General features: G+C 39.4%; 1 protein-coding gene across 10 annotated transcripts in view; it reads right to left on the bottom strand.

Moving 5' to 3' along the window:
* Positions 1-8,471: 8,471 nt before the first annotated feature.
* LOC117413053 (adhesion G protein-coupled receptor B2-like) overlaps positions 8,472-18,583 on the bottom strand; it is a 131,608-nt gene continuing 121,496 nt past the window's right edge. For 6 of the 10 annotated variants that reach the window (XM_058997329.1, XM_058997336.1, XM_058997335.1 and 3 more), the window contains 4 exons: positions 18,137-18,172; positions 17,165-17,269; positions 13,156-13,209; positions 8,472-11,698 (listed from right to left, as the gene is read on the bottom strand). In XM_058997329.1, the coding sequence (XP_058853312.1) occupies positions 11,528-11,698; positions 13,156-13,209; positions 17,165-17,269; positions 18,137-18,172 (366 nt within the window). In that variant the 3' untranslated portion in view covers positions 8,472-11,527. Of the gene's footprint in view, positions 11,699-13,155; positions 13,210-14,850; positions 14,900-17,164; positions 17,270-18,136; positions 18,173-18,583 lie in introns of all 10 variants that reach the window. The other 4 variants (XM_058997333.1, XM_058997337.1, XM_058997331.1 and 1 more) reach the window with 4 other exon arrangements.

Here is an 18,583-nt window from a genome sequence, read left to right as displayed (position 1 = left end):
ATGCAGACGGGGGGTAGGTGTCTAGGTCATCGGCTTAAATGTACTTGCTTGTAACTTCTGTACCGAAGTATGGTGTGCAAGGTCATCATTGTAAACTAGCAGTTATTGCTATTGCTATTGCATATCACCCTTTACCAAAAGTGTAGCAAATGATCTGGGCACCGATCACTAGTGATTGCTTCAGACAGATGGCTGCTTGTCAGATCACTAGGAGTGCCATACCGACAATAACCAAAGGGTGGTGATATGTACTGTAGCATGAATTCGATCTGGATTCTGCGACCCACAAGTTTAAATATAACTTACTGAATTTTCTTAACAGCTTTTTAATTTCCCAATTAAATCAGTTGATGTGTTCCTGGCTTACTGCACTGTACTTGCCTGCATTTTTTGATTTGACTTGTACCTGGCACCAGACGGATGTGATGAAAGACTGCTGAGTTGCAGTGGTAGAACTTCATTAATTAACTGTAGCGGGACGATTACACACAGCACTTAAGATAAGTTGCATGCATTATTTTTCTCTTCTCTGCACTGTTGGAAACACAGGCAGGCGGTACACAATGTACATCCTTTAAAAATAAGAGGCTTAAAAAATGCATTCCAGTAACCCACAAAATGTCTTTTACAACAACAGCTCACAATGAACCCTACCTTCTTCGTGACGTTGAACCAGACGAAAGTCCTGCAACTCACCTTGTGCAGTGCCTTTTAGTAGAGAAGCCAGGATGCTTACTGCTGACATCTAGTGAGAGTCAAAGAAATTTCTTTTGACACCTGTGTGCGTACAACAAATGTAATATTATGTGGTGTGTAGGTCATTCATGTAAAGAAAATAGCAATATTACTTTATAATAATTCAAACATATATATTTTTTTAAAGCACACCTTCTATATTGCCTGTGATGTAATAATACTTATAGAACATTGTTTAAGGTACTGCATTATGAAATATGTAATTTGGGCTAATAATAATAATACAATTATGTTCACTTGCCACTAAAGATTGCACAGCATATTTGCCACTTATTTTTTTAAATTGCATCTCTTTGGCTTCTGTCAAAATGCAAACTGCGCTGGGACTAAATCTGGGACTGTGCACTGGGACTAAATCTTAATAAGGTCTCATAACCCTTGAAATCAAAGAACAAACTGTTAATTTCTTTTTTTCTCCCTCAGCATTTTCAGACGCTCCTTAAGCACCCTGAGCAGCCCAGCGTGTCACAGTGAGTGGTGGAGTGGAATGCAGAGAGGGCCATCGGAATCACACTTGAGATTCCATTGAGGCAGTGCTGGCATTAAAGGCATTTGAAAAGGAATATATTTGCCTCCGAGGACTGAATGAACTGCTTTTATTAATTAAAACGAATACAATGAAAATTTATGAGCCTTAACCAATGTATTCAGTGGCTTGGCTCGCTCTTACAAAACGAATCTGCATTCTTTTTCTAGCCAGTTTTACAATCGTGTGCAGCTTCCCCCTCACAAATCTCATTTCACTCCTAATGAAAGTAATCTTTGAAGAACACAAAGTATAACAGGCAGCCACACCACCCAATGAATGGCATGTCACGTTAGTCATTGTTCAGTAGGTGGCTAGGACAAGAAGACTGCTGTAATGTGTTAAGTGACCAGCAGGTGACTCAAGCTAGAACTCGTGTGTACAGGGGGTCTTTTTTAAAACCACTGCCCAGAAATTTACAGATCTGATTTTTCACTGACCTCATTTTGCTGTATTTATTAATGTATCCAGGAGGGTGGATTAATATAGAGATCGAAAGCGACGGTATTTAGATCCGCCATCGTTTAGATCACTGGTTCCCAACCCCGGTCATCAGGGACCCCCTGTGTCTTCTGGTTTTCATTCCAACTGAGCTCTCAATTACTTAACAAAACCCTTAATTGAACAAATAATTAGCTTAATTGGGTCTTTTTAATTGCTTTCAGCTCCTAAACAGTTGGAGATTCCAACTTAACTATAACATGTTATAAATAACTTGAAATCTGCAACTTTGCAAATAAGAACAATTAAAACGGCCTAATTAAGCTAATTATTAGTTCAATTAAGGATTTAGTTAAGTAACTGAGAGCTCAGTTGGAATGAAAACCAGCTGACACAGGGTTCCCCAGGACCGGGTTTGAAAACCACTGCTTCAGATCGTTGAAATTGATTTCCTGAATGCCTTGCTGCACAGATGCAAGACAAAATGTGAAAAAAAACATGTTTCTATAATTTGCTCAAGAGTTCAAAATGTGTTCAACAAGGTTTTTTAGACACATATTTGCCTGCAGTCACTCACTCTTAGAATATCGTACTGTACATGGTTCCAATTTCCTCCGCTCAGATGAATGAACTTGAGCACATTTCATGAATGAATGCGTGGCAGCATGAACAAGCTTGACAGCCATTCACATCTCACTAGTAAAGTAAAATCAATTAATTATTTAGAATCATGTAAAGGTTCTCTCATTATAATTCCATCTACTCATATATTCTGCAATTATTTAAGACTGATCTGAAACACTGATAACATATTTAATCTATTCCCAGCTCCCCTTTTATTTTATAAAATGGAAAATGATTAGGAAGCAACACAATGTAAAGACCAGGTTTGATTAGGGCTTCTGAACGAACATCTTTTCATTGTGAAAACCCTGTACTTTACCATGGAGAGAAATCTGGGGACACGCAACCCAAGAACAAAACTCAATTTCAGCTCCATTTGCTGTACAAATATAGTCCCCTGCAAGCTCAAACTAATAACATCAAGGGGCTGCTTTATCTCTGCTTCTCAAAGCCATGACAGGACCCCTGTTGTGAGCCTATGTGTTTTGCAAATGGACAAATGCTTCTTGTTGCTTTGTGGGGAGCTGCCAGCACAGACCCAGACGAGCTTGACTGTTTTTCTTGCTTTTTCTTTTCTACGAGATGGTTTATTTTAATTGTGCAATAATTCCCCCCCCCCCCCCCCCAAAAAAATGGACCCCGGTGTTCATCCACGTCTTAAAAGCTGCAGGGTGAACACTGAATACAATTTGACGAGGGCTTATTAATTAAATATTAAAACAAATATATAAATAATAATAATAAAACGATGAGCACGAAAGAGGATAGTTGGGAACGATGTGGGTGATCACAGAAGCAAAATAATTCACTGCATTAGGTATAGTTTCCATTCTCCGTGCTGAGTGGGGCTTTAAAACATCAGCAGTGATTGCTCAGGGCTTCAGGTTCGTTCAAGTGGAACACAGTCCTCTCTGGAATTGACAATAGAATGTGGTGAATGTCATGCTTTTTTATATTAAGACTCTTACCCTTAGTTTATCTCTACAGGATTATATCATGTATATGTCTCAGCATATCAGTAGTGTTTTCCACCTATTTGTTTTATGGGAGATGGGGTATGATTATTTCATATCCTAATGCTTTTGCAATGACTAGCATAGTATCCAATGTATCATTTTAATTTACTTTTAACATCTGCCTTGATCCCATGCATTAGAATTATTACCAGAAGCACATGGCCCGAATGTATTGTATATCACCTAACAGGCCGTGCTTTACAATACATTTTATTGAATGTCTTTTATTACAGATAATAATATATGCAATGCATTGTCCAATATAGCCAAGGGCGTGTCTATTAATGATCTAAACACTGTTGGATCTAAGGGCGTCATAAAACATTTAAACCAGTTCTGACACATGCTTGTTCATATCAGATTGCTATTGTACGCCACCTGGCAACTCTATTCGGATCTGCAGCTAAGAATGTGCTGAGCCACGTCTGCCCCGATCACAGCCTTGATGCAACGTGCCGTGCTCAGGTGGATTGGGATCCAGGGTTTGTGATGCCCATGGAAGATGCACCAAGTTTCGGTCACGCTCTTCAAAACAGTGAAATTCTGTTAAGGCAGATGGGCGCATTACCATCAGCCTTCAAGAGAAATCAAGACAGCCATGACACTAGAACATGCCCCACACCAGGGAGAGGTCAAACCTAAGGATGTTATTATTATCTCAAGTGACTGTTTAGGTTTTAAATGACAGCAGCTATACGGTGACAGGAACATTGAATCTGATAGCTTTTGATTCCTGCAATGTATTTAACAGATTCATCCTGTTCATGAGCGTTAGCAATCTCAGCATTGATCCTGTAGAATAACCCTCCTACCATTGTTCTGACCTTGTCTTCTCCAGGCTTATCTGCAGCTTCTGATAACCGCTATAAAGAAGCCCCTTGGTGGGAGGGGGGCATTATCTTGATAGGGACGTGACATTTCTGTAGGAAGGGCAGTGTGACAGTCTGAAAACAGGACAAAGGTGAGGAGATAAAGCTCCAGATATTATCTCCTAAATAGTCTTGTCCTTCCTGTTTTTTTTTTTTTTAATTTCAATAAAGCTGTAATGGTGGAGTGATGTAGGCGCCTAGAGAGTATTTAGAAAAGAAAAAAAAGGTAACGAAAAACACATTCATAATCTGTCTCATTCCGATGCAGCAGATGTTGTCGGTTATGGAAGCTAAATTTGGAAGGGGTATGTATACAATTTAAAAACTCATCACAGTATGATGATATTGAAGTTGCTACAGCTGCTGTCAGTATGCATTTCATTTTAATAGCATGGTTGGGATCATAGATCATTAATTCGGATTGCAATAATTCAGATCAGTTTGCTATTTTCACAACCTGGTGCTTTATCCAGAAGGGTTTGATAATACAGTACTGAATATAACAGACACAGAGACTTCCATATACCCATTGTACCCTCCCAGTGCAAGACTGGCATACAGCCCCAGACTGATACAAAACAACTCCGGGCCTACAGTACATTTTCCACTCCATAGGAAATGTATAACATGGGCAATTAGCCCACTGTGGAAGGTCAGAGCCCATTGTCTTGAACTTGCTGAACTAACAGGAACTTTACAGTGACTGTGAACTATCCGTTGATCCTTTTCTCTCCCTCGCTCCCTTTCTCTCCATTGCTCTCCCCTCTCCTGTTCCCCCTCTCCTTCATTGTTGTTTCCCCCTCTCTCTTGCTCTTTCCCTATCTCCTGCTCTCTTTCTCGACCTCTTTGCCCCTCTCCTGCTCTCTTTGTTTCCTCCTCGTTCTGTCCCTGGCGTATCTGTTCTGCAGTGTTTCTGTTGATTATATATTTTTGGTGCGTCACCAGGCATCCCTTCAGCGTTTCTGCATCCTATCAGTGTAGGTGTAAGCAGCCGTGTTCTTCCAAAAGGAACCCAGCAGGGGAAGCAATTTACCCCACGCTGGGAGAAACAGCGCTTTTATAATTTTTTAAGTTAAAATAATTAGTTTTTTGGGGAGGTCAGACTGCTGGGCCCAATGGGATATGCCAGGACGGTGTGATGGGAGTGTAATGGAGCTGTGAATGTGGCACAGAGAGAGAGAGAGAGCTGCTGCTGCTGCTGCTGCTGCTGCTGCTGCCTGGGGAGGAACTGACTGCGTTTAACCTTTACCCACTCCTGCGGATTTAAAGGGAACTTTTTTTTATACAAGTGTGGGGAATAGTTATCCCACAAATGAGGAGGGTGAGGAGGGGTTGTTTACGGCTGGCCTCGTAAGTGAAGTAAACACAGTGCTCTGTGAACGTTAATTCTGTTTGTATAACAATGTATTAAAAAAAAAAAGCATTTAAACATAAATTAATCTGAATCTGCTGAAGAATGAAGCGTTATTTGAAATGGAGTATAAAAATAAAGTTATTCAACGCTGGAACTTATAAGTATAAAACATGTGATTTTCAGACCTGACGTACTAAGTGAATGAAGATAAGATGTAAACCATGCTCTGGGGTATGTCACAATGATGTAAAGACTATTTGCTACTTCTTAAACAAGATACCAGAATAAAAAACAGAACATCCTATCTGGGTACGGAAAGCACAGGATGGCAATGCCCTGGAGGCCCAGCTTCCTCATTCGAATGAGTTTGATGCGCTCAGCTTGACCATCACAAACACACAACAGCTTTGCTTTATCATAGTTTTTTTTCTACACTTTACTCGAATATATTACTCTTTTGCCATGGTACAGTATCTATCGATCTATCTATCTATCTATCTATCTATCTATATATAGATAGATAGATAGATAGAGATAGATATATATTGCAGTCAAGTGTTTCACATCTGGTAACAGCGGTTATTTGTTTTCAAGATTTCATTACGCGGTCAGTGTGACGTTCACACGGGGCTGCTATCAAAATTAAAGGCTAAAACTCATCCCTCAGCATGAATTATTCCAGTTTATTAAATTAGCAGATACAGTTATGAATATCTCTGTCTCTGAAACCGGTAGGACACTTTCCATATTGGTCAATAAAAGGGATCATAATCAACATTATTTTCTGTATTACATCTAGGTGAGTTACTGAAATCTGTGGCACAAACACGGCATTCACGGCCCCCTAAACTAATCATCGCTTGGTCTTTTTTTAAGTAAGTAATTTGGGTTGTAAATAACAATAACACAAAAAGTAATGGCAGGTTGTACGCTGGGCATATCTACAGCACACATCTGCAGTTAAGTGTCTGTGTGCTTAGCAATTTGAAAAGAACCAGCGAATAGCGGCTGTAGCTTTTAAATCCAAAGATAACGTAGGTTTTCTCTAAGGCCGTTGCTGCACAGCGCTTCTGTTTTGGCCATCTGTGTGTCCCAGTCCCTGACCATAAAAAATGAAGCAGCAAAATGTTGCTTTCCACAAAAACTTAAAAATAGTCAAAATTGAAAAACAGGGTCAAGGCTCCAAGGCATGAAAATGGAAACCGTTTCTATTAAAGATATTGCTTTTGTACTAAAAGCAGCTGTGAAAGCAGAAAGCAAGGTATACATGAATCAAACGCTGGGTTACTATGGGTTATGTGAAGTAGCAGTCCCCTGGGTGTGTTCTAGGGTAAAGTTATTCTTTATTAAAGTGAGGACCACACTGTACACAGTACACAGTGGTATCAACATATTCAGCCTTTAATCGGATACATCTCTGGTAATAAATCCCTGGAACTTAAAAAGCAAACTTACTTTTACCAAGCTTTGAAAAGCAGGCCCGTGGTCTTGCTTCTTAACTTCCTGCTGCAGTGCTCATATTGACATGCCTGAAACCTGATTATAATTAACTAGGCTCAATATTATTGCATTGACACTAATTGGCCCCATTTGTGCATTGACACTAACTGTTGTGGTGCCACTGTACTGTACTGTACTCTACACCAGGGAACTATGGCACTTCCTCCAGGTCTCAAGTTAACCTCATTAAGTTGAACTGAATGAACCCATCACCTAGTCCTGAAGAACTTCTGCAATTCATTCCACCAGTTAAACCAGTGAGGCACAGCTCTGGCCCTTCAGATCCATTCCAGTCTGGGGTTTGTTCCAATCAGGTCCTAACTTAGTTAATTGACCCTCAACAGGTTCCATTAACAACTTCAGGGCCTGCTTGGAAAGAACACAGCTGTGTTAAACCTAGAGAGGAACAGCATTGTACTAGTGCTCTACAGCTGGAGAAGGCAATGTTGACCCTCACAGTCTTTTGTTAGAACCCCAGAATGCATTGCGGTGTGAGTTGAAAAGCCTGAACTGTCCAGGTTTACATGGATTAATACGGTAAGCCTATTTCAAAGCTGCTTACTCTTTCATGTGCACAGAGAAGCCAGGACCTGGATTTAATGCTCTCCCAGCTGTTCCAACAGCAAAGTGCTGGGGGGTTGATCCTAGAGCTAGAAGAGGACAACAAAGAAAGGGCCTCCAGGCTGAGTGATGAAGCTCCGGCCTTGCCATCAGAAGCGAAGTGTTAGTATTCAGGGCGTGTGAATTTGAAGTTGTGGAAAAAGATGACAATGCATTCTTTTCATCTGCCTTGTTGAGTGTGTGCGTGTTTGTGCTCTGTTTCTATTTTTATTTTTAATGTCTTTCAATTTTGCTTCTGCTTGAAATATTGAAGAATGGAAATGGCTTCTCTGGGCACATAGTGCACTTTGACCAAGGCCTTTTTCATTTTCCACATGGTTCCACCCCCCCAGGGTAGCTCGGAAGGCTATTAAAGATGAATGAAAACGAAGTTTGTTTTTTTGGTTACAAGGGTCACTACCTTCCTAGTGAGGTGACCTCAAGCTCCACTACACTCTGCCATTACTTTACAGACCCTCATGTGCTTGGGTGATCTAACATGTAGCTTTAATGGGGTATCTTCAAGACTGTTTTCTCTGTTCGTTTTGAATATGGCAGCAGCCTTTCAGGTGACCCATATGTAACAGCTACAAGAAATGTTGATGTACAGCGTGTATTTTTCCCCTTTATATTTAAAATGCTGTTTGCTTATTGGTGTATCGTTTATCAGAAGCCATCTAACATCAGCCATACCCCAAAGAAGCAACCATGATCCAGACCTTGACTGCTGTCTGGCCAGTTTCATGTATACCCTCATTAAAGAATACAACCAAGAATGTAGAATATACAGAAGTAGACAAAGTTTTATTTACAAGTGCACAACCATTTAAAATGTCAGTCATATTTTACATAAAGCAAAATAATTAAAAAACCAAAATCCCTTTGAAATTCTTTTAAAATGTTGTCAAACGGGAATTAACAACAATCTCCAGTATTTAAGCGTCAATGTAAGCCAAATCCTTAGTGGTAGTCTTTAAACTCTAGGAGTTGCATACAGCAGGTTTACAAGCCTTTGACAATACAGCCTCTGGATTTGTTTGCGATAGTGAGAAGTTATACCAGAAACAGTACACTCACTAGCAAACTTGGTGCCATGTGGCTTGAGGCTCGATGCTGCCATCTGGTGAGAACCGAGGGAGGTACATTTGACATCTTTCTATACAACGGGGAACCAATTGTGTTATACATTGATTGATGAAAAAAATACAATTAAAATACAAATCCCAATTGTGTAATAATAACAAACATCAGACACTGCCGTTTGCCCCTCAATAATGTCTTCACTGCTGGGCTAGCCAGGACTCAGGCAATGCTTCTCTAAATCAGGAAGCTTGTTATCCCGTGGTTGCAGAGTCTGCTCACCCTGCAGTGTTTGAGGATCAATGCTGTCCTCCCTTTCTAAATTCACACTCAGCCGGGGGCCTCTGGTTGCTGACGCATGCTCGCGGCTCTCTGCACAGCTGGTGTCAGAGCCTGCCCTCAGAGATCTGGAGCTGAAATATCTACAGGATGGAACACAGAGGAGAGGTGTTCAGAAAGGTGATGTTTAAGATGGTCTGGATGGGTGTTGAGAAGGTGATTGCGTAATGGTGATGCGACTGACCCCAGGAAACACAAGTTACCTTGCTTCCAAATGTAAAGTCAGCCATACGTGTTTACCGGGGCGTATAATGTGATTCTTTTTGTTTTTTTTTACTGGTCCTATTTATTAACATTTGTATGCAATGTATTATTATTATGATTATTTTTTTAGTCATTACAATTCTATATGAAATCAAGTAAGATAAGTGACTTATTCTTGGATTTTCCATTTATTTATGCATTCTTTCCCCTTTCATGTCACGTTATGCCCTACTTTCTGTCATGTCCCTAATTAAAGGACCCAGAGCAGTTTGATTGCTGCTGTCATTTTGTCTGAATGATTACCGCCAATCTATCAAATCTCCTCCTTTCATGCTTAGAGAGCCACGGATAGGGATGGCTTTGTTGATTCCAGAACAAGGACACTTCAAAGTCATGCTTGGTTATGGTCAAAAATGCTGAGAGGCACAAAGAACCAGAAGGCATTACTCCAAATCGTCTCTAGACATTTCATTTAGGGGCTTGTATGCAATCTTACGTAGTTTCTTAATAGATTTATTCTTTTTTTTATTGTTACTGGTGTTTTTCATCCATTCAAAATGTGTTGTTAACAGTTTGGAGAATTTTCTTTTGATAACTCCATTCGAAACAGGCGTTATCACATCAGTGTTGTGTACTGTGTTCAAGTCTACAGCAAGATTTTTAAAAATTTTGGAAAGTACAAACAACTACAATGATATGATATGTGGGGAAACTCCTCAAGTCAATGTGAGCACAGTTTCTCTCAAAATCTGCTTTGGTAAAGAGAGCAATTTTGGTAAAAACAAAAATTGCAAAATAAAGTTTTTTTTTTTTTTTTTCTAGTTTCACATCATAGGCCTTGGAGTCATACAGCTTGACGCAACATTGTGCAGATTTTCTTGAGGGATACTACTGTAACTAACACCATTTTATTCATCTAGAAGGCAGCTTATCTTGGTCACTCAAGGAAAAACAAGCCACTCTTCCAGGAATAAACTGCAATGCATCCTGTACCGTCTATCACAAAGTCAGAGCATTGCAAGAACAGCACTGGACAACACCTGCGTTTTTCAAACTTCTGTGTGCCTCCACAACACTCCTGAGTACTAGAGTGGTCTGGGTTCACAGTGAGGGGTTTGTGGCTCATATCAGCAAGCTTCAAGACCTTCGGGACACACACACACACAGGTTAGACAGTAATGTTTACAGCGCGTGGCACATTTGATAAACCAGCTGCCTCTGCTCCATGGACCAAGGGAACTGTGACCTCCACTTACAAAGTCGGACTTACCTGGGCTTCACCCCTGTCCAAAACCGAGGGGGGGGGCTAAAATTATTAACAGGTTTAAATGCACCTCATTTATACTCATATAAGAAAACGAAGTATGGAGGCAGTTTGCAGCCATCTGCTGTCACACACATCACTACAGTTATGCACTGCTTCTCATTTCCAGTCCACTTGCACATGTTTTTCTCCCTTTTCATGAACTGCTGTATTGCTTGGCAAGTAGAAGAATACGGGGGCCTGATTAGAACTGAGCCTAATAACGAAACGCTGCTGCTGTGGTAAACAGGAAGGCTTGCCCAGAGCTGAGCTGATCGGGAGGTCCTGATTGGCTGGGGGGCGTGCCCAGGGAACCTACAGCTGCTCAGCGCTGCAGCGTCATCACTATACTCTACTTGAATTTAAGGCGCAGGCCATTTTTTAGATTAAAAATTGGTTAAAAAGCTTAAATTCGAAGGAATACGGTAAACAATTTCAAACTACTCCCATGCCCCTACATTAAATGTCTGAGCTGTTAATGGTTTGAAAAGTTTACTGGGTGCGTCAGAAAGAAAGAAGAAAAAAAAGCAACTTAATGAAAGTGAAACAGCTGGCATAGTGCTTCAAAAAGGATTGGTTTTGTTTATTAATTAATTCTTTTTTTTTTTTCAAAGAGAAAGCTCATATCATCCAATAGGAAAAGGAACAACGAAAGGAAATCTAAACGGCTTAACATGTGTCACAAAAAAGAAACGGTGCAGAAATATTCCTTATTTTTTTGTCAAACTGGTGAAAGAAATCCTTCAAAAAAATGAAAATGAAGACATTTCCGGATTTTTTTTGTAAAGTTTTTTTTTCTTTGTTGTAAAGTGTCACTGTGAAAATATATATACTGTTATGCAGCCTCTTCGTGTGTGTGTGTGATTGTTCTTTCTTCCATTCATTCATTTCTTTTTTTGTTATTAAAAGTTGTTATCAAACTTCCGTTTGAAAGTCTCCCTCGGATGTATCTAAAGTTTCTGCGCCGGGTGTGTCCCAGTCTTTGCAATGCAGTTCCAGTTTGTCTTTCTGCTCCATCTGCATGGCGTTTAGAGTCATTACTCTGAAGCTGTTCCAGCATTGCTGGTCGTCTGGAGTTGACTTATCCTGTTAAAAAAAATAAAGCAATGAATAAATAAAAAGCTAAGACGTCTTGGTTTAGAAAGTAAAAAATGTTCTCTTGGTAACAGTGTCTCATACTGCGAATGCTGTATAATATAATACCGTGTCCTCTTCAGTGATCTATCGAAATGCATTTTCTGCTGTTTCCCTTCACTAAACAGCAGTTATGATGTTATTAACGTCTGCTATCAATAACAGGATAATACTGATCATATTTACATGTCATACAGTGTTAATAAAAAACGAAAGAAAAAAAGCATGCAGTAACAGCTGCTGCTGCTAGGGGGCACCAAAGGGTGGATAAGATTACAGCAACAATGTTTGTTGGGTGCAACTGAATCAGCAAGGATCTGAGTCAGGAAAGGATAAAGTTATGGCTGTTGGAGTGGCTCTGAATTATAGATGTTTCTTTCGGTTGGTAGGTAGGTGGAAGGGTTATTTTGTGAGAAGATCACCCCGTCAAACAGAAAGGATGGCTTAATTATACAAAATCACAGCGCCTCAGTTAACATGCTATGATTCAGCAAAATAAATAAATAAATAAATATATATATATATATGCCAAACAGGAAAATATATCAGTTTGGATTTATATACATTGGACTATGATATACAGGGTGATTGGAAATTAAGTTTATCACATCAATGTGTATATATCAACCTTTACTGTGTATATAAATACCATACTGTAGTTCAATGTATATCTCAACGGATGTATTTGCATTATTGCTGCTCCCTATTTTATTGTGCTGTTGGTCAGAAAGTTTTGTTCTTCACTGTTTTTTAAATTTTTAAGTTAATTCAGGACATGCAACTATAGAGAAAATACTGCATCATGTGGAAGTGAGTTTGAACTAGATGAAGTGATCAGGCAACAGGAAACAGGAAACTCTAAGATTTTGAATCTTAGAGTTTTCATCTACGTATTCCAAACTGAAGTGTCAAAATCACATCAAATTCAATCTTTAACAGAAGAAAAAGAGGGACCAGTGATAACACTGCAAGCGCCCATGAGAGGAAGGAAATGGGATGTTACAGCCTCCATTAGTGCACCTTTAATGCTTGTTTGTCTAACACAGCAACTGCTTCGAATGGAACTTGCCTTGATGCTGCTCCAATCAGACATCAACTTTCAGCTATTGCTAATCAACACACCACAGCTATCTGCAGAACTGAGTCGTCGTCTGCCTTGTTTTAATATACTGTAGCTATACATTCTGTAAACAAGCCCACTCGTCCCCCCCAAACTAAACAGAAGCAATAGTGAGTGAAATGGCACATCGTCTGCTGGAAAGCAGAGGGGTGCCTGCAGCAGGAGAAGCAGCCCTGTGAAGACTCAGTGTGAGCCGTGCTATTGATCCGCAGTGCCGCGGAGCGGTCTGCACTCACTGGGGTCGCCCGGTACCACACTCCTGGCATGTCTCAAAGCGCTTTCTACTCACGCTCGAAGACTTCTTTTCACCTCCTGCTGACGAAATGCTCCATCGCTTTTCTCTCTGTTTCATCAAGAAGAAGAAGTGCCGGTGTCAGTGACACACCACATGCACCAAGACCCAGAGTAAGCGTACCAACAGACCAACAGACAAACCACAAGAGTAAACCCATTCGTTCATTCCCAGAATGGTGTACCGAGGTATATTATTATTAAAGAGCACACATATGGAACGATCAAAGTAACGTTGCTCATCACAATTGAGACATGCAGGCCCACGTGGCAGGTTTTTTTTCAGTCCAACAGGATTTTTGAGTGCAACTGACCACTGATTCAAGACACCACTTCAGGTACACATTTCCTTCCTTAAAGAGCAAGTCACTTCAGATGTCATTGCGTTCACTCGTTTGCCTCTCCCTTGTCTTTATATGGTGTTTGAAATCATTGTCAGTGGTTCTGGTTCTAATGCGGCAATATTGATTTTTTTTTTTTCAAATCAGTTTTCTCTATATCAGTCTTTGAGCCTGTCTGGAGGATCCTAATTGCCTTTCAACTCTGAAAGAGAGGTAGTTTTGTCACAGGATTTGAATGGAATGAGGCAGTGTGGTCAATCCTGGGCAGTTTTCCAGACAAGCTCAGACAGCTATAATTAGGTATATAGAAAATATATAACATCAACACTGGACCAATAGAAACAGAGAACAACCCACTGAACATCACAAAGACATACATGTATACAAATGACATTTGAAGCCATTGATCTCATTGCTTCTAGTTACCTTGATTGTTTTAATGTGTCTGCACTTAAAATAGGTTCCAACCTCCCATTAACAACTGTGATGGCGTATTACATTTGGTCATCATGTATTTCAGGAAGCAACAGAATGTGTTACTGTTGTGCTTTGTCGTGGTGCAATTATACAGGTATTAATGGTTCTAGCAGACTTCCGTACAGTTACTACGGGGAAGCGGTTTAGCAAAGGATCATGCTTAGAGGCAAGGAGCTTTAAGTTCACCTTGCTAATAAAATAATAATTCCAGAAGTCTTCTGTACAGCCAACGACCATTCCTCCCATAAGTCCCACATTCTGGGCTTTTTAATAGCCCACTTTTTGGAAGCAATATGAGACCTTTTTTATTATTATTTTTTATTTTAAAGGTGTGATTAACCCCAGGAAGGACGTGTTAGAAATGATGAGCTTACAAACAGTTATCCTCATGTTGCTAACAATTTTTTTTTTAAATGCCAATACCTGTTTGCAGGATCTCTGTTGCTTAGATACACTAGAATGTAGGAGGAGGAGTGGTTTCATTAGCTACCTGAACTTTAAAATAATAAATGCAGCTCTAAGTCATTTTCCTGCTCCTTGCCAGTCCTGCAGCATCAACAGCCACTAGGGATTACAGCCTAAGACTTATACACACTACATGCCGACTGGCATTTTAGAAGCACTACCAGGATTTGAATATTTAAGAAGAATAAATTAAAAAAAAACAAAAAAAAAACATGCAAACATGTTTTTTTCCCTCTTTTAAATGCCTACTAATTCTACAGGGCTGGTTAGAAAAATAAAGGATTGCTTTTTTTTTCTTTCTTGCTTTTAAGCATGTGTTTTTTTTTATTAATATTTAATATTAATATCATATTTATGTTTAATTAATTACATATTATTTATCTTTTTTTTTTTTTTTTTTTTTTTTTTACCTTTTTCAGGATTGCTTCCTTTGGGTCGGCTGACTGCCTGGCTATCAAACTATGACAGAAAACATGCATTTTTCAAGGCAGGCATTTAAAGCACACAGCAGTTACTCATAAAACATTCACACACAGTACAAAAACAAAACAAGCACCAACAAATAAAAGGGTGCATCCGAAAGATCCAGAGCTTCTACTATTGGAACTGCCAGACCCTTCAATCGGGCTGACGCAGCCCCCTATTCAGAAAGGCTGAGTTCTCCATCCTCCCCCTGTTTCATAACCAGCCCCAGAGAAAGAGATCCCCCTTTAAGAACAAGCGCTGACTCACGGCTGCCTGTTTCTATGCAGCTCAAGATGCTGATCCATTTTGTTTTGTAACAGTTACTAAATGAATCAGCGCCAGGACTTGGGTCCACGCTGAATCTGCTCTGAATGGCTTAACTACAAACTGTTTGCCTGGATCTTTTACAGCAATGGAGTCATTAGAAGCTTACTATAACTCCCAAAATACATCGATAATAAACAGTAATCCACGTTGATTAAACCTGCATTGTCAATCATCAGATACTTGCACATGAGTCAATGCAATGGGTCTAAATACAGCCGACGTTTAAACCGGTATGGATCAGTAGCTTCTGCTAATTCCTGCTATCTCACATGCAGTGTTGAAGCCCTGCTGTGAAATGGTAAGACTGTGGTTGGTAAAAGCATGTTTCAATGCATTTTTTATTTAGCATACAGCACTGCTATAAAAGAGATCTAGTATTTGTATAAGGTAATTTCTAAGCCTAGCAGCTATTAAGTGTTAATTCCATGGAGGAGGCGGTACTAATCTGTAGTGTGGTCCAGTCTTCACAGAGTAAGCAAGCTTTCAGCTGGCTGCATTCAACATGTACAAACACGGGTGATTCATTTGACCCTAAAAGGATAGCAATTTCAGCATCTTGTTTATAACGTCTAAAAAACCGAAACTCTTGTGTCTTGTTTTTTGCATGCTTACTTTGACTTTCTTGATGCATGCAGGTCATTGTTTATTTTTTTATTTAGTGCTTCTCTGTTCCTTCGTGGAGTAGGGCTGCATAGCAAATATTCATTAAATGAGTGTGCTCTTGGAAACTAATGGGATTGTTTGCTTAGGTGCTATTTTTTCATCTTACTTTCCATAGCATGAAACAGAGGTGTTTTCTTTCTGTTTTAGTGAGGGGTTGTGGGGTCCAATGACCCAACGGCAACATGTTACATCTACAGGCAAATATGGGACAACGGAAACCAAAGCCATTACAAATGCTAACATTGCTACAGAGTTGAAGGATTCTTGAAAATAATAAAAAAAAAAGTAATGGAATGAAATCAAGCAAATGATAGAGAAAAACATCTGTGTGATTTTCACAACACTCTATGGATTATTGAGAGACAGGGCATGCATTTGATATGTGAAAACTAGCACCAGAAAAGACATATGAATCCATCCAGATTGTTTCAAATATGCAGTTATTCCAAATAAACTTGTTTAAATGGCCATATTTGCCAGGCAGTCAGTAAATTAACTAAAGAAAGTGTTCTCGTTTCTAAGGGCAAAGTCAAATCTATTGTACTGAAAAACTGCATTACACATATCATTAGATAGCACTTAATGCCTATTTCTCCAAATTCAACAATTAATAATAACCTTAATTAAATCAAAATGATAGGACCTATAACATAGCCATTGTGACGCCATAGATAAGGTTTAATTGCTCAATAGTGCTGCTGTAGGACTAATGACTCAACCAGACTGGAGGGCAATATGAATGTGGAGATTTGTATTCAATAAACACATCATCAATGACAAGCTAATTCAATCCAGAAATCTATTGCTCTCTGTTTTTTCAATGCTTCCCTCCAGCTAAAACAAATGTCTGAATATGGGTTCTATTCATCAACCAGTAAGTCTTGCTTTATTTAAAGTCTGTATTCATAAAACGTTTCTCAGTTTATGGGGAGTTTATTGGTGTTCCTTTTTCACAAAGCTTCAACTTCAGTAAGTTTGTTTTTATAAGATAAGAGATGTATAAAGTTATATTCCTGAAACTGGCATTTTTTAACAACAGAATGGAACAGTCAAGTGAATATACAATTAGATTTTTCTACATTCAAACTGACTTTGAATTAAAGCTCTCTGTATAGGACCCTAACGTCAGAGAACATTTATGACAGTGTTCAATAAAAGAACGAGTTCAGGTTTTGAGAACAAGGTTTCACAATACTTGTTGCAAGGCGAGCAACAGAACCTCATGGGGTCCATACTGGCTCACACAACAACCCGGTTTCAACACCCTACCTTGAAAGTCGCTGTGGACGGTTCTCTGCATCGATCGATTGTGTGAAATTTCTGGTTGAGTTCGTGGTAGAGCTCAGAGTGCCGTTTTCGAGTGTGCATCACCTTCTGAGGAGAAAACATTTCGACAGCAGACTGTAAGCAAGGATGTCAATCTAGCACGTGCGTGTGCGTGTGTCGCAGACTGGGAGGTTGCTGTGTTGAACTGTAAAGACCTGGATTCAAATCACAATAAAATCCAGCGGCGCTATAGCACAGCCACCACAGAGCTATAGAGACGTGTTATTTTGAGAGTTTTAATTTCTTCTAAAATTAGTATTGCTATCTGTTTTTACATAATGAAAAAGTGGCAATCTTTAGCAATGATAGGGTCTCAGCTAATGTGAATGCATCTGTATTTTGCTCTGAAATAGCGCTAGATTGGAAGCTGATACCCTATCCACACTACCTAAATTACAGAGCTCCCCATTAAGGTGGTGCTTTATACCGCAGAACCGCTTATATAAGGGTATGGCCCGCATTTGCCACATAGTGCCATTCCACTAGCACTTTCATTCTCGTTATTGAGAGGAAAATAAACAGCATGGCCTTGTGACGATGGCTCTGGACTGTAGCGCTATAACGGGAGAGCACTTTTAATGTGCAATGACCAGCACATGTTATAACCTCAGGATTTCCATTAAATCACAATCAAGTTTTAAACACGTGCTGATCGCACATATGTAGTTAGCGTGACCAGGCGTATGCATCTTCAAAGAATATTTTGAATATCTATCTGGGTGTGAATTAAACTCCTATTGCAAAGTGTTTTTTTTTTTTTTTTTAGCTTTACTAGGTAGATATGTTGGATTCAATAATAATAAAATAATAAAAAAAATAGAATCAGATCTTCATGTGGCTCAGGAAATCTTATCTATCACCCAACAACAAAAACTTGTTATCACACATCATGAATCATATTCAGTTTTATCTTACCTCGAAATCCAAGTCAGAATACCGTACTCTTTTTCTCTGGAGGAAAAGAAGAGATTATCAAAAAGAGAAACACAAAATTCCCATGGATAAAAAAAAAAAAAAAAAAAAAAAAAAAAATACACTCTACCCCTAATGATATAGGACATTGCAATGAACAGAGAAGACAACAGCAAGCTACACAAATCGCCATTAGTCTCCAATACACCCTATAAACCATACCAGGCCTTCACTCCATGCTCCAATGCCATCCAATTACACTGATAGTGTGATGCTGGCAACTCAATAGTTATCACACTTACCTTCAACGATCAAACATCTCAGCCTGTAATCTTGTTGAGAGAATCGATAGAAACACATTGATTCCACCAACACCCCGCTCCCATGCCAAGCTGCGAGAAGATATCTAGCTTTGTGATTCATGTTGGAGACATGCAGCCTTCCAATTAA

This window comes from Acipenser ruthenus, chromosome 23 (assembly GCF_902713425.1).
Source record: "Acipenser ruthenus chromosome 23, fAciRut3.2 maternal haplotype, whole genome shotgun sequence".
NCBI lineage: Eukaryota > Metazoa > Chordata > Actinopteri > Acipenseriformes > Acipenseridae > Acipenser > Acipenser ruthenus.
The sequence above is the reverse complement of the archived record's forward strand: the minus strand, read 5'-3'. Positions and strand labels throughout refer to the sequence as shown.